General features: G+C 54.7%; 1 protein-coding gene across 6 annotated transcripts in view; it reads right to left on the minus strand.

Moving 5' to 3' along the window:
• Positions 1–656: 656 nt before the first annotated feature.
• Positions 657–24,055, minus strand: part of IRF8 (interferon regulatory factor 8) — a 93,960-nt gene continuing 70,561 nt past the window's right edge. The window contains exons 1-9 of one of the 6 annotated variants that reach the window (XM_019935113.3): positions 22,750–22,845; positions 19,017–19,191; positions 13,075–13,258; positions 10,426–10,514; positions 8,960–9,065; positions 7,823–7,873; positions 2,949–3,335; positions 2,248–2,363; positions 657–1,716 (exon numbers count right to left, since the gene is read on the minus strand). In XM_019935113.3, coding sequence (XP_019790672.1) covers positions 1,540–1,716; positions 2,248–2,363; positions 2,949–3,335; positions 7,823–7,873; positions 8,960–9,065; positions 10,426–10,514; positions 13,075–13,258; positions 19,017–19,190 — 1,284 coding nt within the window. In that variant the 5' untranslated portion in view covers position 19,191; positions 22,750–22,845 and the 3' untranslated portion in view covers positions 657–1,539. Of the gene's footprint in view, positions 1,717–2,247; positions 2,364–2,948; positions 3,336–7,822; positions 7,874–8,959; positions 9,066–10,425; positions 10,515–13,074; positions 13,259–18,087; positions 18,371–19,016; positions 19,192–22,460; positions 22,611–22,664; positions 22,846–24,055 lie in introns of those variants that run through there. The other 5 variants (XM_073796388.1, XM_073796387.1, XM_033844800.2 and 2 more) reach the window with 5 other exon arrangements.

The raw sequence follows: 24,055 nt of genomic DNA on the forward strand, positions 1-24,055 counted from the left end.
TTTGAATATAGTTCCCTGTGCTGTACAGTAGGATCTTTTGTGTATCCATTCTGTATATAATAGTTTCCACCCGCTAATCCCAAACTCCCAATCCATCCCTCCCCCAGCCACCCCCTTGGCAACCGCAAGTTCTGTTCTGTGAATCTGTTTCTTTTTCAGATAGGTTCGTTTGTGTTGTATCTTAGATGCCACATACTGTATTTGTCTTTCTCTAACTTCATTTAGTGTGATAATCTCTAGGTCCAGCCATGTTGCTTCAAAGGCTATTGTAAACAGTGCTGCTATGAACATTGTTGGGGGGGGGCGGTGCATGGATCTTTTCAAATTAGAGTTTTCTCTGGATATATGCCCAGGAATGGGATTGCTGGATCATATGGTAACTTTATTTTTAGTTTTTTAAGGAACCTCCGTACTGTTCTCCATAGTGGCTGCACCAACTTACATTCCCCCCAGTTGGCAGTGTAGGAGGGTTCCCTTTTCTCCACGCTGAGTGGGGTCATCTTTGACTGCAAGGAGTACTGGGGCTAGGGGACCAGCGTAGTGGTGAGAAGCTGACATATCTCACCCCGTGTTCCCCAGTTGACTCCGGCTGCCCTCCCACGTTCCATAGCGCAGGCCCACGAATGGGTTGACTGAATCGAAGCCACGATCAAAAAGCTGGTGCCATCCACAATTATTTTTTGAACTCGTGGTTTACATCCTGCCCACTTTATAAAAAAAAGGATTCAAGGCAGTTTACAATAGGACAATTAACTCAAAAAGGGCCATTAAAAGTACAAATATTTTAAAAACAGGTCAAAACCATTTAGAATGAAGAAGAGAGAGGTATGTCAGATGATTTAATTACAGAAATGAAAAAATAAACTTAGCTCTAAGCTTCCTGGCAACAAAGGCCCCAAAGGAAAGTTTTCATTGTCTGAAGATGAAAACACACCAGTTCACCTGGCAATGGAAATGCTCTCCTGGCACCAAATTCTAGGAAGACGATGCGTTCTTCTAAAAACCCAAGCGTCGTGCTTTCCCTTATTAAAGGAAGGCCGGTATCCAGGTGTCTTTAAATCTTATTAACATGCTTAAAAGAAGACACTTCACTGAATCAAGCATATGAAATGATAACTCTATAGCTCTAACCAAAGTTAAACTGATCTTCTACTCCAGATTTCTGTTCTGGAAACAGCTATTTGCTAATAAAATTGAATGCCAGGTCTTTGGAAATATCAAGTATCCCCAAATACTGAAAGAATCATAGCAACTAATGGTAATTAGGGGAAAATGCAGGAAATAAATGTTTTAATCACAAGTTATCGTTACAGCCTCCAGAGCATCTGGTGCGAGTTTTGATGCTTACACCTGAACGGCAGAAGTGGGGCACAGCTCTGTTTCCCTGTCAAGTCCTCAGAGGACGCCCTTACTAAATGAAGAGCAGGGGTAAAGCCTTCCACCCCAGGTCAGAGGGATCCACATCCTTAAATAATTACGACAGTAATTGTAATAATGAAATTCTAGATGTGGGCGGGGCGGGGTGCCCAAGGGAGAGACTTAAACTGTGATCTGTTGGTTTTCTCTGAAAAAAGGTCTCTGGTGTGAGGCGCAAATATCTGGAAACATGCGGAAGACCTGGTCTGGCAGGGGCTCCTCGGGAGCCTGCATCACGGAGCCGGCGCTGCAGCTCTTCCCAGCCTCTTCCACCAGCTGTCGGACGTAGAGCTGCTCGACCTGGAGGGACATGCACCACAAGGTCAGGGATGGAGGTGGGGAGTGAGGTGGGCCTCTCTGATGACCCCGGTCTGGAGCCATCCATCAGAACCTCCAGGCCGCCAGTGGATGAGTGAGCAAGCAGTCCTCTGTCTACTCTCCCCGCAGTGCTCCAGTCTGGCGAGCCAGGGTCCAGAATTCCACCAGTTAGAGTTCATTGCTTTGACTAGAGTTAAACAAGGGCTGGCAAAGTGCTAATCTGTCAACTTAGACCTTAAGACAACTGAACAGGGGCGACTCCTTCTGAAAAGGAGGTTTTGAGTTTTAAACAACGACCTAAACAAAAGGAGGGGAAACAACGTGGACTCTGAGAGTCCCGGAACATGAGAAGATAGTTCAGGGGTGAAAAGAAAGCGTCTCCTTCCCCCACCCGAAGCGCTCGTCCAAGCCTGCACGCGGGTGGAGCCCCCCCCCGGGCCCTGCTGCCTGGTCCCCAGCCAGACGTGCAGGCTGCAAGGTCTGGACGCAAGCCCTGAGGCTGCCGGTTCTCACCTGCACGAGAATGAGCTTTGAGCGCACCGGGGTCATATCTGGAAACTCCTCTCCGAAGCACAGCACCACCCTGCTGTCGGGAAGCCGGCTCTGGCTGCTGTAGAACTGCTGCAGCTCTGCAGGGACACCAGCGCGGGGGAAGGTGTTGGCGAATCCTGGCCTCGCGACCCCCTGGGCCAGGTGGACTCCGGGCTTCTGCACCTGAGCTCGTCCCCCTTCGCGGGGCCCCTTCTACAGAAAGCCCCCGGGAGTTCTCTGGCCAGCAGCCTCAGGGGACCAGAGTGACTGATTTCACACGTCCCGACCTTCCAGGAGGAACTCGCGGGTGTGGGATCCTAGCCACACGCCTCCCAGGATGACGGCAGCCTCGGGCAGCACTCCCGTGCAGGCGTGCACAAGGTCACTGTCTCAGGATGTGGACACGGCTGCCCGGGGACCTTGCCAAGCTGCAGATTCTGACCGCGCAGGCCCGAGCTGGGGCCTGAGACTCTGTGTCAGTAACCAGGGCCCGGGGACAGCCCCCAACGACGTGGCAAGGCGCTAAGTTCCTTAATCCTCCGACAGCTGCACAGGGAAAGAACCGCACAGGCGCCCCCTCTGCGGGCACCCCCTCTAGACGCCGGGAGTCAGGCAGGGAGGGGCCTCTCCTCCGCGGGCCACCCCTGGACGCACGGGTGGGAGGGAGGCGGGTCGGGACTGACCTCGGAAGAACTGGCTGGTGTCGAAGACCTTGACCACCTCGTCGCGCTCCAGCTTGTTGGGGCCGCCCCTGCCCGCCGCGGCGTTGCCGCTGTAGAACACGCGGCCCTGGCACTGCCGCTTGACCAGCACGCCCTGCCGGCTGCTGTGCAGGAGGACGCCGCGCTCCAGGTGCCCGAACAGCTTCCGTGTCACCTGCCGCTGCCGCTCACTGGGGATGGCGTCGGCCGGCGGGAAGCGCACCAGCTCCAGGCCCTCGGGCCCACACAGCTTGCCGCCGGGCAGGCCGGGCTGGCCCAGGGACAGGCGGCAGCCCTCGGGGCACGTGGTGGTGGTCTGGCCCATCAGCTTGCCCCCGTAATAGAAGCTGATGACCATCTGGGAGAAGGCTGTGGGGAGACGGGAACAGGTCAGGGGCCGCGGGCGCAGGGGCCCCGGTCCCTTCTGCGCCAACATGGCCGCAGCCTGCCTTTCTCCCAAGGCAGGGGGTGGCTTAACCCTGGGAGTCTTCGGCATTCTGGGGAAGTTCACGCACCCCTTCTAGAAATGATGTTTTTATAAGCATGAATAAATACACAGAATCGCTAAGGAAGCCAGTGATTCAAAAAACAGTAAAAATTGCTGGCGGGTCCTCCCTCCCTCTGGGGATGGTCTCTAATTTACAAGTCACGGCTGAGGGTAAACGATGTGACAACTTAAATTCTTCGGAAAATAACTCCATCTCACAGGCCCTGCTCTACCACTATCGTGTACACAGCATACAATTTATACTAGATGTATACATACATATCTACACACGCACGTATATGAACGTACATATACATGTACACACGCAAACACACACACACACAGTACTGCCGACGTTCATAAGGGAAGGAAATGCTAGATCTGATTTCCAGGTTAGTGAAAACAAAGATGTAACCTTTTCCCTGACAAATTAATTCACAGTCGCCTTGGGGTTCCCTGAATTTCCAATTAAGAATCTCTCCAAAACCTTTCCTCCAAACCTGTTCTCAGGAAGAAGTCTGAAAAGTACTCAAATTAAGGCAACGTTTTCCAAAATGTGCCACACGTAAGATGACTGGGGGGCGGGGGGAGACAGCATTACATAAATGAAGAGGTTATTCCATTTTCAATATTCTCTCAATCTCTGATCAAACAAAGCCCTAGTTTGGTGCCGATGGACCCTTAACACGTCATTCTGACAACCTCCCTTTCAAACGAGGCAGAGAACCTGAGCCTCTGAGCCTTGGGTGGGGGTAACAGAACGGCCAGGATTTCTGAACAGGGTGTCTGGTTGCCACTGGCTTTGCTTTGGCCGCCGAGGTCCTACTTACAGCAAGTGGCACTGGTTCCACCTTTACAGGCCATGACAGATGGTCCCCATTTATATTAAACTTCATTTTTTAAAAGTGAAACTTAAGAAAAGTCAGACATTAATAATAGTCCAGGCGGTACCCAGATACGAAAGCCAACTGCGAAGGCGGGGCTCACGTGACCACTGTTTGTTTGGGAACCTCTAAACTAAGGTGAGAGTGAAGACAACAGGCAGTCCAGGGACACCCCCAGAGGGAGCTGCATCTTACTACCTCAAGCTACAAGAAGTACACACACTACCAACGAGCCTGGTGAGTTCAGGGCACCTTCCGAGTGCCCCGGACCCGCCGAGGGCTGCCCCTGGAGCCACACAGGCTGTGAGTGGCCCAACTCCGGGTGCCCCAGAGAGCTGTGCAGTGCACCACCTGCCCCACTGTCAGGGGCGGCCCCGCGAGCAGCCCGCCTGGCCTGGGTTAACGCGGCCGTGCACTCCTGATTCCTCGGACCCGCCCACTGGGCTCCGCTCAAACGGCACAGCTCCCTGCTCCATACCCCAGGCTCCATTCTCTCCCACGTCGGAGTTCAGTGGCGTTCCCAAATCATGCGGGGTTGTGGGTCGGGGCTTCAGGTGGTCCAGTCCAACGCGTTTACTTGACATTTGGGGAAACTGAGGCCCGGGGGGGGGCTCAGCAGCACCCGCATCCCAGCCCGCGTCTCGTCCCCCGCTCACCACCCTCCCCACGTGCCGTGTCTGCACCACCTAATGCTCCGCGCTCCGCTCCCCACGCTCCAGAGCAATTCTGACCTTTGTCCCAAATGGATGAAATGCTCCAGATTGACTCTGTCACCGCTCTGCCCCTTTGCCCTGTCATCGCCCAGGCCTTATCTCATGCCAGCGCCTCTGGGCCGTGTCAACGGCTGCTGCACAGGTGCTCCACACAGGCCCAGAAGGGCTGTGCAAATGGCCCCTGCGGAGGGGCGGCGCGGGCTGGCAAGGCCTGAGCGGGGACACGCGGCCGCCCCAGCCGAGCGGTGGAGGCCCCGGAGGAGAAGCGCCTCAGCCCGGCCACCGGGGAGCGCAGGCCAGCCTTCCTGCGGATCTAAGAGCCGCACGGCAACCCCGTCCTGCGCCCGGTTTAGCCACTCGCCCACCGAGGACAGCCCTGCTGGGGAACAGTCTGACCACGCTGGCGGCTCAGCACAGATGTCAGGGGCACGGACTCTGGAGCCTGGGCGCCTGGCGTCTGGCCCCAGCTGGGTGGCCCGGGCAGTGGCTCCACCGCTGCCCACCGCTGCTCCACCGTCTCCATCAGCAGAGTGGAGACGACGGCCCCACCCCGCCGGGCAGCTGTGAGGACAGCGTGGGCTCGCATTTGTGTCCGGCACGTGTAAGCACCGTGTAAGCGATGGTTAAATAAACTGGGACGACGGGACAAAAGACGAGCTGCGTAGATGAGACCCTTGAAGTTACGTCCCATCCCTGGTCTCGCAGCCGTACCGTGCTGAGCCCAGTGGTGGGGACCCATTAGCGTACTGAGTCCTCAAAGCGACCCCCTGAGATGGAGACTATTCATGATGACACCATTTTCCAGGTAAGCAAACCAGGGCATAGACAAGTGAAGGCGCTCGCCCCGACGACGCGACTGCTAATTTGGGGGCCTGGACCCAGCCCTCCCCAGCAGGCCAGCTCCTTGCCTGCCACTCCTGCCACCCTGACAGTTCCAGACGATGCCCTTGACCCTGGTCACTTCAACGACACAGTCGAGAGCACACGCTGGCGGCCTGAGGCGCGTGTGGATCCGCCAGCACGGTGGGGTGCTGTCAACACGTGTCTGTAGCCAGCGTTTTACATGGGATGTTTCACATAAAAATCCAGACCTCTGGTTTCTCTACAGTAAACGGGGAAAGCAAGGCTGGCTGGGTCTGCGAGTCCACAGGGCAGCGCGGTGGGCACGGGGTTCCACTTTGCCACACTCCCTACCGCTCCCTGGCGCCTTTCACCTGTCCGCTTCACTCACTGCCTCTGCCCTTGCCAGCTTATTCACCTAGCGGTGGGTGTGTGAACGAAACAGAGGGACCGAAGTCCACAACTTCTACAAGAACGTTTTAGGACTTTCTCGGCATGAGGCAGTGGCTGTGAGTCTCCTCACACGTGGGGCACTGAGAAGCTCTGGAACAACCCGGGAAACTTCCTCCCTAAACTATCTTCGCTCACCCAGATGCCGCAGCCCTGTGCCTGGCTACTCTTCTGCCCCCGGAAAGCATCAGTCAGCAGACTCCCTGGGCCACGGCCCCGTGACCCAGGCATAAAGCGGTCTCAACGACAGGCTCGCACCAGATGCCTGGGTTTGAGCCCTGCACCCCTCTTCCCAGCTGTGGGACCTCGGGCCAGCAATTTAACCTCTAAGCCTGTTTGTTTCCTCTTCTGTGAAGACGGGGTTCTAACAGCCCCCAGCTCGCAGGGCTGCCGTGCAATGCATAAGAGCTCTGAGAACACGAGGGGTGTTTTCTTTATCATCTTCTGGCCTGGGTGAGACCTGGCTCCACCCCCCCCCCCCCAAATACACCTGTCCCCTGAGGGCCTTGGTCGAGACACTGCTCCCTGAGCCCCGTTTCCTCCGCTATACCAGGAGACCCGAAGCCCGCAGCCCTAATGTCCTGTGGTCCACCTTGATAAGTCAAGCTGCTCGCTTCTCACAGAACAGGGCAGCTACTGGGGAAGACACCACCTTCCTCTGCCCTGAAGATGCCACCAATGAGCCTGAATGTAAATTCCAGAATCCCCAGCAAAACTAGACAACCATGTGGCCCAGGCCACCTCTGCCCGCAAGGGACAGGGGCACGGACGGAACGGCCCAGCTCGGCGGCCCACAAGCTGCGTGACACAGGGTTTCTGAGCCTGTGCAGTGGGAACAGTAACAGCACCTACCTAGAGGTGCTGCCGTACTGAGATGAGGCCGTGAAAGTCTCAGCACGGATCCTGGCACCCAACTAGCACCAGCTTCACCACCACCACCACCTCCGTCATCATCAACACCGTCACCCTGTCGTCGCCATCATTGTTCTTAGTATCCCTATCGCTACAAGCTTGGGCGTGGGAGAGGGTATGTCAGTAAAGGAAACTGACCCCAGGAACGCTGACCAATTGTGTCCCTACCAGAAAGCTGTAATAACACTCCGTTAAAACCTCAGAGCACTCTGGTGAGGTGGCTGTCACCGTTGTTCCTACTTTATAGGTGAGGCGCCGGAAGTTCCGAATGGTTCCGTTACTCCACCTGGGGTCACACAGAGCTGGGCCTCGAGCGCGTCTGTGCCCACGCTCTTCCTCCTGCATAATTACACCCACAAAGAACTCTCTGGATCTGTTGGTCCGACCCAAGAAGAAGCCCAAGAAGACCACCACTTGCTCCCAAGCCAAACAGGGAGAAGGAATCGGACTCCCAACTGCCGACACTGGATCGCGCTCGTCCGCAACCCTCGTGGGCCCCCACGGGTCCGTAGAGCTTTGTTCAAAGAGCTCGCCTGGCCCGCCCCCGGCCCGCCCCGAGCCCCTCCGTACCTGCGTGGTGCGCGTCGTAGGTGCTGTACCCTGGCACCAGCGGCAGGCCTGCTGGAGAGAGACAAAAGCAGCGTGAGGCCCAGCCAGACCCCCAGCTGTGTGCGGGGACCCAGTCTCCTTAGGAGCCGCACATGCGTGCTCCTGAGGCCCCGCCGCAGGCTTCCGCCGCATTCAGGGTGCTCCCTCCCGGCACAGCGACCCTCGTTTCATAAAGCCAGACCTCAACCCGACGGGCGGGCAGGGGGAGGAGCCTTCCCCCGTGCTGTGGGACCTCTGATCGTGTGTCGGCGTGACACCACGGGGCCACACTTCCTTCCCGCCCCAGGGTCGGCTCCTGAAATACCCCTGGACTGCGGCCCCTCACCCAGGCCTTGCCCCGGAGGGGAGCCCGGAGCCCAGCGAGTGTTCCCGGTCGTGCTGCCGCAGCACAGGGACCTGGGGCGACATTGTCCCCCAGCAGCCTGGCCAACTCTTGAGGCCGCTAGGCCAGCTGTCACCTCCCGGTCTCCCACAGGGGACAGTGGGGCAAAGAGGCGAGGGAGGAGGCAAAGATGCTCGTGCCCACGGAGGGAGGGTCGTTTCAAGGAGCGGGGGCGGGGGGCATGAGAAGCTAAGAAAAGGGCGAAGGCCTCACTTAGTCCTCACGACCCCGGGGGGGCAGGTCCCGGTGTCTCCATTTTATAGTCAAGGAAACTGAGGCTCGAATAAGATATGCAACTTCCTGGCATGGGATTCGAATCCAGGGCTCCAAGCTCTCCCCATCTCAGATGCCCGCGGCTATCCTTGGCTCTCAGGGGTCCTCACGTCACAAGACTGTCCTAACGGACCTACGAGCCCCGCTGCATCTTCCCTCTGGTCTCCCGCCCCTCCGTCCACCCTTCCCAGGGGCACAGCGGGGCGCGCCACGGCCTATGGGAAGGACACTGTGCCTCCAGGGGACAGTGGCAAGTGGGGCACAAAGGCGTGGCCGGGCTGTGCCCTCGGGCCCGGAAGCCACGCCAGCTCTCTGGGCTCAGTCACCTTCAGGAAAATGGGGATCACGGTAGCCTCCCCGTCCACCCACCCCAAGCAGAAAGGAGTGAAGGCCTGAAGGCCGGCAGCCATGGGAACGCCTCTGGGGGGGCGAGGAGCCCTCACCTGCGCTGGGCTGCTGCATCCACCAGTCCGGGAGGAGCTGACTCCTGCAGGCCTCGGGCGGGGAGGGGCTCCTTTTGACCATCCCCATGTAATCGTCCACGGGAGGCTGGGGCAGGGGCGAGAGAGGAGAGCGGTGCTGTCACTGGGTTTCCAGACTTAAGTGAAACCACGCTGTCATCTCTATCGCACGAGATGAAGCAAAGTTTCACTTTGCATCTTGAAAGATCCAAGACAATAAATCCACCAGGCTGGGCGGTCAAACCACGAGAGCGAAGCCCTGGCCTCTGCGGGGCCCCTCCTGTGTCCACTGGCCTTTTCCATGGAAGTGCCTATTGCAAAACCGAACGGCCAGGTCACGCAGCTGCCCTCACGCCCTGGGGAAGCACACGGTGACCTCAGACACAGTCTCCCGCGCTCCAGCCCATCTCACTCCACACGCCACGTCTAGACTTTCCACCTCTGCCCCATTCCTTAAAGGAGGCTGGCAAATCCAATTAGAAAACGTTCTGAAACCTGCTCTCGCTGTGATCCTCACGTGCCAACGCAAGTATCGCACTCTCTTAGCTGAGCTGGCTGGACAGCCTTGTATGGAAAACGGGACATCACTGGAAAGAAGCGAAGCCAGGAATTCACTGGGTGTCTGCCAGAGCCCACCCAGAGACGCACCAGCTGCCATCTGCAGGAGAGCCGGGCAGCCCGGGGGAGGCTGCATTGTGTTATCTGCGTTCTCTCCCTCAAAGCACTCCCAGCGATTCCATTATTGCCACGTGAGCGCTGAGAAGAATCTGGAGAGCACCCACACCCCCTTTTGCAAGGCCGTGCGGAATAATTTTAGCTAGGCAATGTCGGCCTTGCAACGTGCAAAAAAAACACAGCTACGCAGCGAAAGGCAGCTAAAACTAGTATTCAGAAACCCACGTGTTTTGCCTAAGGAGACCCCATTAAGCCTTCACTTACAGCCTATGAACTATGCGCTTGTGTACGATTCTAGTAAGCCTGGTTATGCGGCTTTCCAACCCATCAAGGACTGAGAGGTGCGTGTTAGTAAACAGGCAGCCCCCAGCGCGAGAGCTGTACGACGATGCGTATCATGGCGACAACCCCAGCGGCAAAGAACGTTTACTTTTTCACGACGGCCTGCCGGAAGAGGCAGGGGCGTGTATGGTGCCACTCAACACGTGTAAAACATGACAAGTTTAGAGGGAACTTCACTGATGCAGAGCCGGCAGCTCGGCCCCGGCCCTCGGGATGAAGGACAGGCTGGAAGCTGCAGGGGGCTGACCGGCGGGCCGAGGCTGGCCTCGCGAGGACGGCGGGTCCTCACGCCCCACCCCTGAGCGAGCGAGAGCCCGAGGCCCCGGATGCCTGGGCGGAGCATTCGGGATGGCGCCGCTCCCCGCCGCTCTCCACCGAACACGCGCAGCTTCTGTCGGGGCCGGAGCTCCGGAAACGCTGCCCCCACTCACCTCCTTGATCAGCTCGTCGATTTCGGAGCGACCGCACTCCATCTCTGTGGCTTCGCTAATGCAACCGGGGGCCACCACGCCTAACTTGCCTACGGAAAAACGGACAAACGCGTGACAGCCGGCACTGGGGCATCACAACCATCATCAAGGCCACAGTCAGAGGCTTTTTCTTAAGGCTAGGCTGAGGGAAACGGAAGCCAATACGCGTCTTCAGTGGTTTGGGAAAGGCCGGGAAATCCTTCTCCCATGCTGCTTCAGTCATCTGGTCAGCGGGAAGCGGGCTGCTGCTGCGTCCACTCAGAGGACCAAGGCAGCATTGGTCTCTTCCTTCTGTCTGCTGAGATCTAAGATGAACTCACGTCTGATCCACTCTACACCTGACAGAGGTCAGAGTTACCAGCTAGGGCATCTGAAGACAGGCAAAGATTTCCCGGCAAAATGTGTTTGCAGGTTGGAGTCTTTTTTTTTTTAAAGTTAACGGGCAGGAAACCTCATTTTGGCCTTTCCCAATAGACATGTGTGCATCTGTGCATGCACGCGGCGCACCGTAAAGGCCCGCGGGTGCCCAGGCTGGAACCCGCCTGCAGCGGGAACCGTCTAAAGGCACACGGGCGTTCCCACGACAAGCGCTCCGGACCCGGCTAGTTTCTTCCCCCCTCTCAGGCCTCTTCCCCAGCCAGAAACTCACCACCTTACACTTATCCGTGTGAGATGTATTATGACCAACAAACACTCGTTTGCTGGAATTCATCAGTCCCAATCATCTGTAGAACTGACCCACTGTTTCATCCAGACTGAATATTGATTCGATTTTGATTTGAAAAAATCACTCAGAAGCTGCTGAGGGGGGAAGCAGGGGGCAGGTGGGGCACCCCCAGAGTAGCCAGCAAAGCACTGAGGTACCGAGGAGAGTGCGCCCACCTAGGCATTATGCAAATGCAAAGCTTCTCTGCCCCCTGAGAACCGCTGCTTCTGTAACATCCACCCCTGCAGGTGACGCTGGCTGCGCTCTGAGCTATAAACAAGCCAGGGTCGCCTGCCTGTTCAAGCTTGGCTGACCCTGTGGGCGGGAGGATTAAGAGAAGCTTCTCTATTCCTTCAAGTCACAATTTATTATACTTGGCGATGATGAAAAATTGATCCCAAACTGGAAGTAAGATGGCAATTGAGCATCCGAGAGTATCAGCTAAGAGGTGTCCCCCTAAGGGCCATCTGATTCTCCACGGGGAAGGTCAGTTTGTTTGACTTCCTACTGATTATCCATGAGGGTTCAGACTCAGTAGAGTTAGGTGTTAATTCACAGACAACTAAGCTACAAATGATCGCTAGAGAAGAGCGCCCCCAGCTATGGCTGTGCTGCCGGGCAGGACACGCACAGGCTCGGCTCAGCCTCTGCCTTCCGCTGACCGTGCGCACCTGCGTGGACTAAGCTACAAATGATCACTAGAGAAGAGCGCCCCCAGCTGTGGCTGTGCTGCCGGGCAGGACACGCGCAGGTCCGGCTCAGCCTCTGCCTTCCGCTGACCGTGCGCACCTGCGTGGCATGTTCTGCGAAGCAGTCTTGGTGACCGCACACTGGTGCCCTCGTTAGTGAGTTCAACAACTCTCCACCCCAGGCTCACCATTTATTTCTGAGAGTCACGATTTTAACTTTAAAAATTATGTATCAACATTTTCAACCTCCCTGCGGTGGGAAGAGCCCTCTCAGAAACTCAGAATTCCTGCCCAGCCCTAGGCAGTTTTCAAGGGTTCTGTTTTCTTCCCAGCATTACTGGACAACTAACTAAGCAGCTACGAGGAAAGGATGCTGTGCTGAGATTCTAACGGCTACATCAAATGGCTAAGAAAGCCAACGTGTTGAAAGAACGTTTTAACTAGGGGTGGTAATTAGGTTTCGTCTCCTGGGCCAGCTCTAATCTGTAGCAGCTGCAGAGCACAGCACTTTGAAAACGCCTGAGGCCCGATCTGAGCTCAACACATCCTGATCGATTAGTGATGTCTGACCAGAGCAGAGCGTGGACAGCAGGACGGGGGGATGTGAGGCAGGTTTTTGCTATTGTGCTTTAATCTCCTCACAATTGCTTTCCTGGGATTTTACAGCGGGAGGAGACTTCAGGAATTATCACAGCTGGGGGTTCCCAAACAACGGTCAGGATCTAATATCTAGAAGCATATCCCGTCTCCAGCAATGAAGCCAACAGTGCTCCACCTGCAAGTTCATTCAAGAACTCTGCCCTCAACCCCTATCAGCCATCCCTCCTTTGTCCACCTTATTTTCTCCTAGCCTGCTCCGCGAGCTGCTAGAAAACAAAAGGAATCCCTCATCGGCACTGTTCGGGGAGCCTTGCTCCCGTCCAAGCCCGTTGCTGAGCCCCAGGGAGGCCCCAGCACTCGCTCCTGGTCCAACAGTCAGCGAGCAGCAATGCCAGCTGCCACGCCGTCTCCCGCCCCTTCCTCCCGTCCGCTGCCTCTCAACTGGAAACTGCCACAGTCGGCAGATGGTGGGTGAGGTCAGCGGAAGGAGACCTCAACCTCTGCTGACATAAAGGAGAGAACTATTTGTTTAGCTGGACCCCGTGGGCGGCGACTCGAACCCCAGACCCAGGCGGCCTCCGGTGGGCCAAGTGCCCATAAAGAAAGGATACTTACATTTTTGCTCCTCCTCGGGGACGATTCGGTAAACTTTATACGGTTCAGAAATGTCCAGCTGGGACCGGTCTGTCACTTCCTCAAAATCCGGGCTCTTGTTCAAAGCACAGCGTAACCTCGTCTTCCATGTGGCCGGCTCGGCCTTGTCCCCTTCCTTAAACTTCCCTTTAAAAACGGCCCAGGCCTGAAGGAAGGAAAGAAAACACATGAAGTACCCAGCTGGCCCCGGGACCACGCACACCCGGGGCCACGGGCAGGCCCTGCTCTGCTCGCCCTCCTGAAGGTCCTCAGTCAAGGATTTCAGGGTTCAGGGACCCCAGTCAGACCACTTCCTCTGACAGAAGTGAAAAGACCCAGGTCGGGGCTGGGGCAGGGGGAGGGGGTTCCGGAACTCGAACCCAGGCCCAAGGACACACACACATGGATCTGGGATCGTCCCCTGCAAATCCTCCCCGGGCCCAGAGGGCCAGGAGGAGCCTGAGGCCAAGCAGTGCAAAGAGGAAGTTGCACATGGTTTCACTCGAATGTTCAAAACAAAGAACAATTTGTTGCTTTTTCAAATCAACCTCTAGCTACAACGTAGCACGAAAAGGGAACATTTGCAAAGAAGTCTGAATGTGGTCATCCACTGCCCTGCTACTTTTAACAGAAATTTTGTTTTGCATTTTGGCGTTCATTCTAACCTTCCCCACCCCCTTCTCCCCTACGGCTCCCCAGGGTACTGTTTAAAATGCAAACAAATGTTTTCCCTCTCTGTGGGTTTTTTTTAACAGCTCTGTTTTCTGACCTCTCCAAACCTTAGAATCTGAACTAGGACCAGAAATTCAAAGCTGGAAACTTTAAGTCAAAATGTAAAATGGGGCAGTATTTAAAAAAAAAAAAAAAAAAAAATTAAAAACACGTGGATGGGCACAGTTTTTAGATTTCAAATTTGGAATGCCGACACACCAATCAGAGGGTCACTACTGTCAGGTGAAACTAACGTTTGGTGTCAGGCAAAATCAGACATGTCTTCCAGCCTAAAATAACAGGAGATCTGGAGGGAATTCTCAACCCTCACCGGGGAAAATGAAATTCTAAGAGCTGACTTTCCCCAAGGTGACCCAGTCTGGGATTAAAAACCAGCTGTTCTGACTTCCAACCCAAGGAGTTTCTACTTCAGCAAGCAGCAGGCAGGTGTTCCCAAGCTTAATGCATATACCGATCCCCTGGGAAGCTCGTTAAGATGCGATTCCTGGGCCCTGCCCGTCAAGAGTCTCCTTGGGTACCTGTGGGTTAGGTCTGGGAACCCGTATCTTTAGCCTACATCCCAGTGATTCTGACTTAGGTGGCCAGGAACTGCATAACACCCTGAGTCAGATTCCCATTTAAAATAGTCCTGGTAGAGCTTCCCTGATGGTACAGTGGTTAAGAATCCACCTGCCAATACAGGGGACACAGGTTTAAGCCCTGGTCCGGGAAGATCCCACATGTCGCAGAGCAACTAAGCCCGTGAGCCACAACTACTGAGCCTGCGCTCTAGAGCCGCGAGCCACTACTACTGAAGCCTGTGTGCCTAGAGCCCGTGCTCCACAACGAGAAGCCACTGCAATGAGAAGCCCACGCACCGCAAGGAAGAGCAGCCCCCGCTCGCCGCAACTAGAGAAAGCCCACGTGCAGCAACAAAGACCCAATGCAGCCAAATAAATAAATAAATAAAATTTATAAAATCGCCCTGGCTTTTCCCCCGATGTAAGACAAGTTCAGTGCCTGTGCTCTCTGCTCAGCTGCCGCCCTAAGCTCAGAGTCTGCAGTCTTACCCGAGGTAAAGGAACCGGAGAAGCTCCCCTACTCATACTAGTGAGCACGCGCAGTCACTTCCTCCTCACAGATGCCGGACTCCCCTTTAGAAACATGTTTAAAAGTAAATGGCTTTCAAGCCTTTTCCCTCTTTTTCTCTTCGTTTATTAACTGCGTCACAGACCAAGCACTGATTTATGTTTTTCATAGAAATTTAAGTGTAAACTGTGTACACACTGAACGGTAATTTCAAACGTGCATTTACGTTAAATGCGGTTTCTCCACCTGGCACTAATGACGTTTGGGGCTGGATCACTCTTCGCGGTGGGGGCCATCCTGGGCATGCTGGGAGGTCCAGCAGCATCCCTGGCGTCTACCCACTACTGTCAGTAGCATCCCCTCTCCCCGCTGTGACGCCCAGAACATCTCCAGACACCACCAACTGTCCCCTAAGGAAGTACTATCATGACTCACGCGCATCCTCATTTGAGAACCACTGAGCTGGTAATCCGCGTTACCAATGGGACTGGAAGACCGTGGATTTGGGGGCCATATTAGGCCGGCTGGGGTGTATCCAGAGCTGCACAGCCCACGGGGCACTGCCGTGGGCACTTGTCCATTCAAAGCTCACGCTCACCCCATCAGGAAAGCCAGATCCAGAGAGTGAGGCAGGGGCCCCACAGTCAGGACGTGCACCGGGCTGCATCGGGTGCCCCACCGCCAGCCTGCCCCGAGCCCTCGCAGGGCTCTCTGGCCAGCTCGAAAATACCAGCTTACCTGGGTGACCTCTCAGGGCTCTTCAAGAGCAAATGCTAGACAGAACAGAGGGATCTGAGGCCCATCAACAGCCACGCAGCGGCTCAGAATACACCAGAACCTACGTCTCCCCTGTCCGTGCGCTGCTCTGCACTGGTCAGCAGCCAGCGTTAAACCCGGGACCACCGGCTCTTCCCCATTTAACATTATTGTCTCATAGAGAACAGACTTGTGGTTGCCAAGGGGGAGGGATGATTGGGAGTTTGGGATTAGCAGATGCAAACTATTAAATACAGAATGGGTAAGAAACGAGGCCCTACTGTAGAGCACTGGGAACTATATTCAATTTCCTGTGATAAACGAAAATGGAAAAGAAGAATATATATATGTATAACTGAGTCACTTTGCTGTGCAGCAGAAATTAACACAACACTGTAAATCAACTACACTTCAATAAAATTTAAAAACAACAGAAAACAAACATTACCGTCTCATTTTGTGCTTTAAAAGTCAAATGCGATTTTCTTCCTCGAAGGCCTGCTGAATTGGAAATACCTGCTACGAAGTACGTTCTAATTTATTCAGGCCTGTCAAAAGCCTGGTCAACGGCAGAACAATTAACGAGTCGTAACCCTCAGTGAACTAGATCTTCCCCCTCAACTTTATGAAAAGGAGGCAAAATACTTTTTTAAGAATAAGTATGAGCTGATATCAGGGCCTCATCATACAGTCAGGGATAATACAAAATGAGCTAATGTCTTTTTCAATCTCCTGTCTCTGGTCCACACCGCGAAGCTGCCCTCACGATGACACCTGCAGACAATGAAGGATTCTCTGGTGTAAGTGGCTTCTTACGATCCCTAAGTCAGGAAAGCAGGCTCATTTTTTTTCTCTTAACTCATACATTTTTGAAAGGTTTGCTTTGAATGTTTGCAACAAAAGGTTCTCTACTTAAACAGAAAATCCCCAAGATGGCTCAAGGCCTGACCGCTGGCTTCTTCCAACAGCAGAGCTCTGTTGGTGGACAGGGCAGAGACGTGCCCCTTGGTGGATGGAAGTAAGCACCACTTGGGGACAGGCCGGACAGGTCTTCCGCCACGTGCATGTCCACCAGCCCAGGATGTCACCCTTCGGGTGGCCGCCCAGCTCTGGGTGGGCGCCTGGTCTCCCTCCCGCCCCCATTCCTGCCGAGATTGTAGACTCATTTCAGATTGCCACACTGAGGGACTGCGTAATCAACGGAAACATTGGGAATCTTGCACATTTTTCTCAACGCTGTTGAAACGGCCATGAAGAACATTGCATAAGATGTATAAATCTGGGGCTCTATTTCATTACCCCCCAGAGCAAAGCGGGAGCAGGGTGAAAGGAGAGGCCTGCATCTCCGCCGGCAAGCCACAAGCAGGGCTGTGCAGCCACTGGTCTCGCCCCCAGTCCCCTCCTGAAGCAGTTTTACTGATGGTCAGCCTCCAGCTGTGCCCTTAGCCCCCCCACGCCTCTGCTTCAATCTGTTCATCCTGGCCACAGTCCACTCCTAGCAGGCTTCTCAAAGGGGAGGGGGGCGTCTGGCAATGTCAGAGGCATTTTCTGTCGTCACAGTGGGGCAGAGGGTGCTACTGGCATCTAGAAGGTCAAGGCCAGGATGCTGCTAACACCCTCTTAGGTGCACGAGATGGACCCACACAAGGAACAATCTGGCCCCGGGTGGCAGAGCCCTGGCTCACAGCCATCTATGATCGAGAATTCCCAATCAACTGGCTGGACCTTGGGCAATATTAAAATTTAGACGGAGCCATTCCCAAGAGAAAGTCCCCGAGATGCCAAAGGCAAAAATCTTCTCCGAGAGAGGAATCCACGAGGCCACCAAGGAGGAGAAAGGAGGCATGAGCAGTGCCCAGGCTCCCGACCGGGGCTCCCTGAAGGGAAGAAGCCTGCCGGATGGATGTCCAGGCCACGAGAGCCCCCTTGAAGGTAAGCGCAGAACGTCCGCACGCGCCCACTTTTCTTGGAGGGGCAGGCAACTGGCATCAGATTGTCAAAGAGCTGTGACCCGCGTTACACAGTAACAGAAGTGCTGAGACGTGCAGCCCCCCTGCAAACACCAGGCAGAGACATGAAGGACTGAAATGCCTCACAAGCCAGCTCTGACCTATCAGTGCTCTGCTCTGGGGCCAAGGTATAATAATCTCTGTCATTTTGGCTGTGCTGGGGACAGTCGTCCCAGCTAAGGGTCCAGTGCTGTGCTGGGGTCCTGCAGGCCTTTGCTCCCCTCACTCATGCACGCCTGGGGTCTGGCTCTGCGCCCCCCACACCCTGCTCAGCCTCCTGGCTCCTTCCCACACTCACTCACTCTCCCCTCCTGGACTCTGGCCCCCAAATGCCCACACGACAAGCACATATAGCAGCAGTTTGCAACCCAGATTCGGAGTCGGATCACCTCTGATATGTCTGTTTGCAAACATGGAGGCCTGGCCTCACCTTGGACCTAGGGCTCCAAGTCTCGCAAGGGGCGGAGCCCGCACTTCTGTGACCCTGCTGACCGATGGGGGATTCTGATGACCCGGCTGGGCTGCAGAGCTGAGCTGCCCTGGCTCCTCTGCCTGGATCTAGGTGATGGGTACGGCTAGGCGTTGGGAGCCTGGGCTCACGGCTGGGATGCCTGGGTTCAAACACTGGCTCCATCATCCAAGAGCTGGGAGATCTTGGACAAGTCACATCTCCTCTTGGAGCCTCTACAGAACAAGGACAGGAACGGCACCTACTGCATAGGATTGTGTGAGAGGAAAACAAATAAAACACGTGGGGCTGGGCCCAGCACAGAGCAAACTCTCAGTCAGTGCTGCTGTCTCAGTGCACGTGGTGGAACTACGTGCTCGCTCCATGCTTGGGGTACTGCTGATTCTCAAGGGAAGTGGACTCGTTTTAGACACCAGCTGCAGGTTCAGGACACCCACATGCCCTGGTCCCAGAAGTGATGACAGATGGTGTCTCTCTCATCTGAGCTGACCCTACACTGCCAAGCGGAAGTAGCACCTCTGAAAGAATGAAGAGTCAAACCTTTCCTAGAATCCTAAATGGAATTTAGGGGGCAGCCCGGAGGAAAAGGTCTCAGTGTAAAAGAAGTATTTTCTCTCTGTGTTTGCCAGTCCTCATGCAAAAGAAATGGTAGCGCAAGGGGAGAAAGTGCTCTGTTTTCCTCATCGGAAAATGCCAACAATATACAACAAACCGGGAAAGTGGTGAAATTGGGTGACAGGTGTACAATCACCTACTATATTTTTGAGACACATTCGGCACTCATTTGTTTTAAAAAAAACTGGATTAACTTTCAAGCAGATAAGCAAGACATCAATCACGCAACAGCTGCACCAGGAGCTCACGATGTGGCAGGGAGGCCAAGCCACTACCTTGAAGATGGAGGCGTCCACTTCCTGGTTGTAATCCTGTTTGCCAGCGTGTTTCCAAGGGATCCGGAACATGCTCTTCTCGTCGTTCTCCCAGATCAGCCCTGGGTACATGGTACTGTCGATCTGCTCAATCAGCCACTGCCGCAGCCGCCGGCCGCCGTTGCGGTCACACATCCTTGGAAAGAGAAAACATAGCCTGTGAAATTACATAGCCGTCTAATTACTCACAGCACCCCAGGTACTCAACAGCCAGGCACTGCTAACAGGAAAATCAGAGGATCAGGACACAGGTGCCAGCTTGGGGGAAACCCACGGATCCAGGAACTCTGGGCCACCTGCTGTGAGAAGGCAGTGCCGGCTTCCAGGGCCTCCAACCCTGAATGGAAACTGAAAGCTCGCTGGGAAATCTGCAGCCGTGCATCACAGATGTGGCCCCGACTAAGGCTCTGGCTGTGCTCTTTCCAGCTTTCACCCCCTGTTCTGTTTCAGGCAAACACAGCCGCATCTGAGAGCATCACTCATCGTTCCATTTTTAGCAGGAGGTGGGGGAAAGCACTTTCACCTTTTCAGGTGCCCTCAATGAGCAGTCCATCGCTCTGAGAGCCAATTCCATGACTTAATGCCCCACTGGACCAGCGTGCATGAGCAAACATGACATTTGTGCTCTCCGAGAAACAAGAAATCCTCAAGGCTATCCCTTCTAGATTGCCCCTTCACAGCTGGTTTGGGAATGGGACCAAGCTGGGGTCCCATTCAAGTCTCACCATCTCTCAGCTGGGTGAGCCTGGATCGTCATTTAACCTCGGAGTGTCAGCTACGCTGGCTGACACACCAGGATAAGTGCAGATACCGGGCGTTGTCACGGTGAGGACTCAGACGACACATACAGAGCACCTCACACAGTGCCCGGACCTGAGAAGATTCTCTTTAAACAACACATGTTACTAGTGTCCCAACTTTCCTCCTCAGGAACTCTTATGACAAACTGGGAGATAGAGGACAAGAGTGAGGAAAAAAACTGCAGTGACAGAACAGAGCAAAGCTAGCCTCTCCCAGAACGCACGAGAATCTGGGGGCCTCAACACCCCGGGCGCCCAAAGACACCCTTGGGAAGAACATTCTAGCCAGAGCAGACAGCTTTCCCAACAGCACAGAGAAAGAGAGCGCGACCGTGCCGTATCGACTCACAGCCCACGTTTACAAGAACAGGGTGGAAATCCCCTAGGCGGTTGGACAGACGCCCACCCCAAAAAAATCAGCATTTCAGTTCTTCCGATTAAAATGTGACCGCTTCGGGCCAACAAATTTGAAACAATCACCAGTGACAAGACATAACGTCCCTAAGAACATGGTCACATCCAGAGCCATCCTGGTCCGTAAAGCAAGAAGTGTGTGTGTGTTTTGGACACTCCAGCCACCCCACAGATGGCTATGCGGTCGGTGAAGGGGTCCAGGTCCCAGGTAGCAGGAGAGGAGGTGAGGGCCCATGAGCGCCACCTGTAACTTTTTCATCCAATTAACTCCAGCTGCCCGTTTGTGGATTCAAAAGGAGTGAAGCGTGTGAAATGGGAACTAGACTTCGATTTGGAAACTGTAGACCCCAGCGAAGGCTTTTCTCTAACTAGCCCTTGGGAAAGTCACCTGACCACCTCTCTGAGGCTCTCCTCATCGGCAAAGTGCATGGATCTCAGAAATCCCAGAATTTGAAAACAGTCCCTCGTGTTTATAAACTGGAAGGGACAGATGTGGGAGGGACACCTGGTGAGAGAGATGAAACAACACCGCCACGCACCCCAGAAAATAACTTGGCAGGGCAGAGATTCCCACAGGGCTTTCCTGGAGGAAAGATGGAGCAGCTCCCCTCACTTGAGGAAGGAGTTGTGTGGAGGAGGGCGAAAGGGGTCAGAACACAAAAGAAGGCTGGTGTCTGCGCATCTGTCGATTAAATGAAATGTCCCCACTCGTCAGCATTTTGCTCACCCCCTTAGTACAAAGTCCATACACTGGAGTCCGTGCTCCAGGAGCCTCCTGAAATAAAAAGCAAAGTTTCGTTTGTACAGGCATTTTTCTAGAAAGCAGGTCAACACCTTCTCATCAGGATTTCTAACGGATTCATGACCCCCAAACTGTTAAGGACGAATCTCGTGGTGATTTATAAGAAGAAAAAAAAAAGGTAAGTGAATGGCATTGAGAGGAAGAGTGAGTCAGAGAACATGAAAATACTCTAGAAATCATCTAATCCAGCCCCCGCTTCATTCAAAAGACAAAACTCTGAGGCCCAGAGAGACATCCCAACCCCCAAGGCCCCCAGCAGGATCTCATTTCACTCACCCTGCAGAGAAAAGCCACGGTTAAGTGACAGGATCTCAGCACATGGACAGCTCACCTGAATTGTCACCGAAACCCCCCCTCCAAGATTCTAAGTGGCGTTAAAAGCCTGAGATTCTCTTACAGTGTGATCCATAACGATTTACTGAACACTAACAAAATCCCACCAAATACAGAGCCAGGAAACGTTTATAAGCCCAGTCACATGTTTAAAACTTCCTCTTCCTTGATTTTTAGGTAATAATTCTCTTTATGGCCAAGTCCTATCTGGAGCTAATCTGCATTAGCTATAAATCGGCCGGGGATCAGGCTTCCCAGGCAGGAGGTGATAAGAGGCTGCCCTGGGCCCACCCAACCCGGATTCCAGGAAGGGCCTGAGAGGTGGTGCAGGTGCAGGACTCACCTTCCCCACGTCTCTCAGGGCGCCTGGTCATTTGCCCTGGACACCCATAAGACCCAAAGCACAAAAGCCATTTCTCCTTCTGGTCCCAATCTTGCTGAAATACCTAAACCTCTCCCAATTCTCTCGAGAGGAAACTGCATAATCTAAAAGGACTGTCATTCAAGGGCTGGCTCCTAACTTGGCTTTCAGAAAAGGTGGGTTACATCCCTCGTACGCTGGGGGGTAGTTTAAACTCTGGAAAATCCAGTCTCTAGTTTCCATTCACAAAGCACTCCGCCGCTCTGGGTAAGGAGCACACCTCACCTTAGAAAAGTCTGCCCTTTGCCCTGGGGCTCATGTTACACCAAAATGCTCTTTTAGCTGTGAGCCCGAAGGAGACTTTCTTGCCAGGAACGACCGGGCTATTACGGAAGCAAAGTACCTCCACCCGCACTCAGAAATCTTACTTGTCATCGATGAGAATTTAAAAATCCAGCCCGCCCCGCTTCACAATCTAACCCCACCAGCGCGGCTGGACAAGAGGCAGTTTCACAGTTATGACTCCAGCCCGGTTCCAAGAGCAGGATTTGAGCGGGAAAGGAGCAGGTCTTATAACAAGGGGGTCAATATTTCCCCGCATTGTACGAGCCATTCTAAAATTTTCCGTGCAAACCAGATTTTAAGAAAAACGAGATTATTTTAAAGCACCAGCCAATCTCTGGGAGCAGCCGCACCTGGATGCTTGGTTCGGATTCAGGAGAAAACGAGGAGAGAGAAAACAGACCAAGACTGCACGGCCGCTGCCTCCGCGCCAGCCGACGTCCGCGCCCCCGGCCCGAGCTCCCAGCCCACCGCCTACCTGCGCCGCCTCCCGCCGTCCGCGCCCCAGGCCCCGGGCCCACCTGCGCCGCCCGCCGCCGCCCGCGCCCCAGGCCCACCTGCGCCGCCGCCCGCCGTCTGCGCCCCCGGCCCAGGACCCCCAGCCCGCCGTCCGCGCCCCTGGTGCTCCAGCCCGCCGCCCACCTGCGCCGCCGCCAACCGTCTGCCGCCGCCCGCGTTCCCACGCCCGCCGCCGAGCTCCGGAGATGCGCCGCGGCCGCGGGCGCCCGCGCTAATTTAAGGCCGGGGGCGGGCCCGGCGCGCAGAGCGACGGCCGCGACGGCCAATAGGCGCGGAAGGGCGGGAGGGGCCGCCCAATGGGAGCGGCGCGCCTGGCCCGCCTTCTTCGAAGCGTTCGGCTTTCCGAGAAATCACTTTGCTCGGAGGCGTCGGCGGCCGAACGGTCCGCGAGTCTTCCGGGGTTCGTTCCGGGGGTCCCGGGAGTGTCCGCAGGAATTCCCGAGGGCCGCGGGGGCCGTCCGTCGGCCCAGGTCAAGGTTAGGGCGGATGGTGGGTACCAGATGGCGTAAGTCAGGCCAGTTGGGGCTGAGGCAGGGGGTCAGATGGCGGAGGTCAGGGCTGTGCGGTGGATGGTGGGTGTCAGCTGGCCGAGGTCGGGGCCGAGGTGGAGGTCTGACAGCGCAGGTCAAGGCTGGGATGGTAGGGGCCCCGAGGTCGGCGCTGCACACGGCCAGGGGTCCCCGCAGTGTGGCTCCCGCGCCACCACCATCTCTGCTAGTGTGGCCGAAGTTCCTGGAGCTGCTGTGGGCCAGCTGAAGACGTGTCTGAAACCACTGCCCTCTGAACATGGGAAATAAAAGCGGCAGTGTCTAGCTGTTAAGGCTAGAATGTCCAACTAGGGAAATTTTCATCATAAATTCTCTTCCCCAGAAAACATGGGTTGTGTTGAGAAGGGTCCCCTGTGTATCTGTGTCAGCGTCCAGCCTCTCCTGCATGTCAGCGGGCACTTACTGCAAACATGGGAGTGGAGTGGGGGAACAGAAATGAGAAACAAAGTCCTGGAAATGAAAAGAAGAAGACTTGTTTTCCCATGTTCTGTTCTGGGGTAGCCTTAGAATAGAGAAAAGCGAGATTCTTCATTGACTTTTATGCCTAGTTGGTGAATCATACACAAGCAGCAGTGTTCATTGGGCCATTTTTTTCATTAGGCTTTTCAAGGACCTATGAAAAGGTGTGGGACTGAAAAAGAAATTTTATTAGGCCCCAAATGCAAAAAAATACACTGCAAATCTGAAGTGAATAAATATTCAAAGAAAGATCCCTGAAATATAACATGTCAACGTCATAACTGTAATTTATTGATAAACATGTCATTGTATTTGAAAACCATGTGTGAGTTAGAAATCACTTGGTAAGAATTTCCTAATACCACGATTCAGGGCAGTCATGGCAATCATAAATTAAGTGAGTACCCCATTGCCAAATAATT

This window comes from Tursiops truncatus, chromosome 19, assembly GCF_011762595.2.
Source record: "Tursiops truncatus isolate mTurTru1 chromosome 19, mTurTru1.mat.Y, whole genome shotgun sequence".
NCBI lineage: Eukaryota > Metazoa > Chordata > Mammalia > Artiodactyla > Delphinidae > Tursiops > Tursiops truncatus.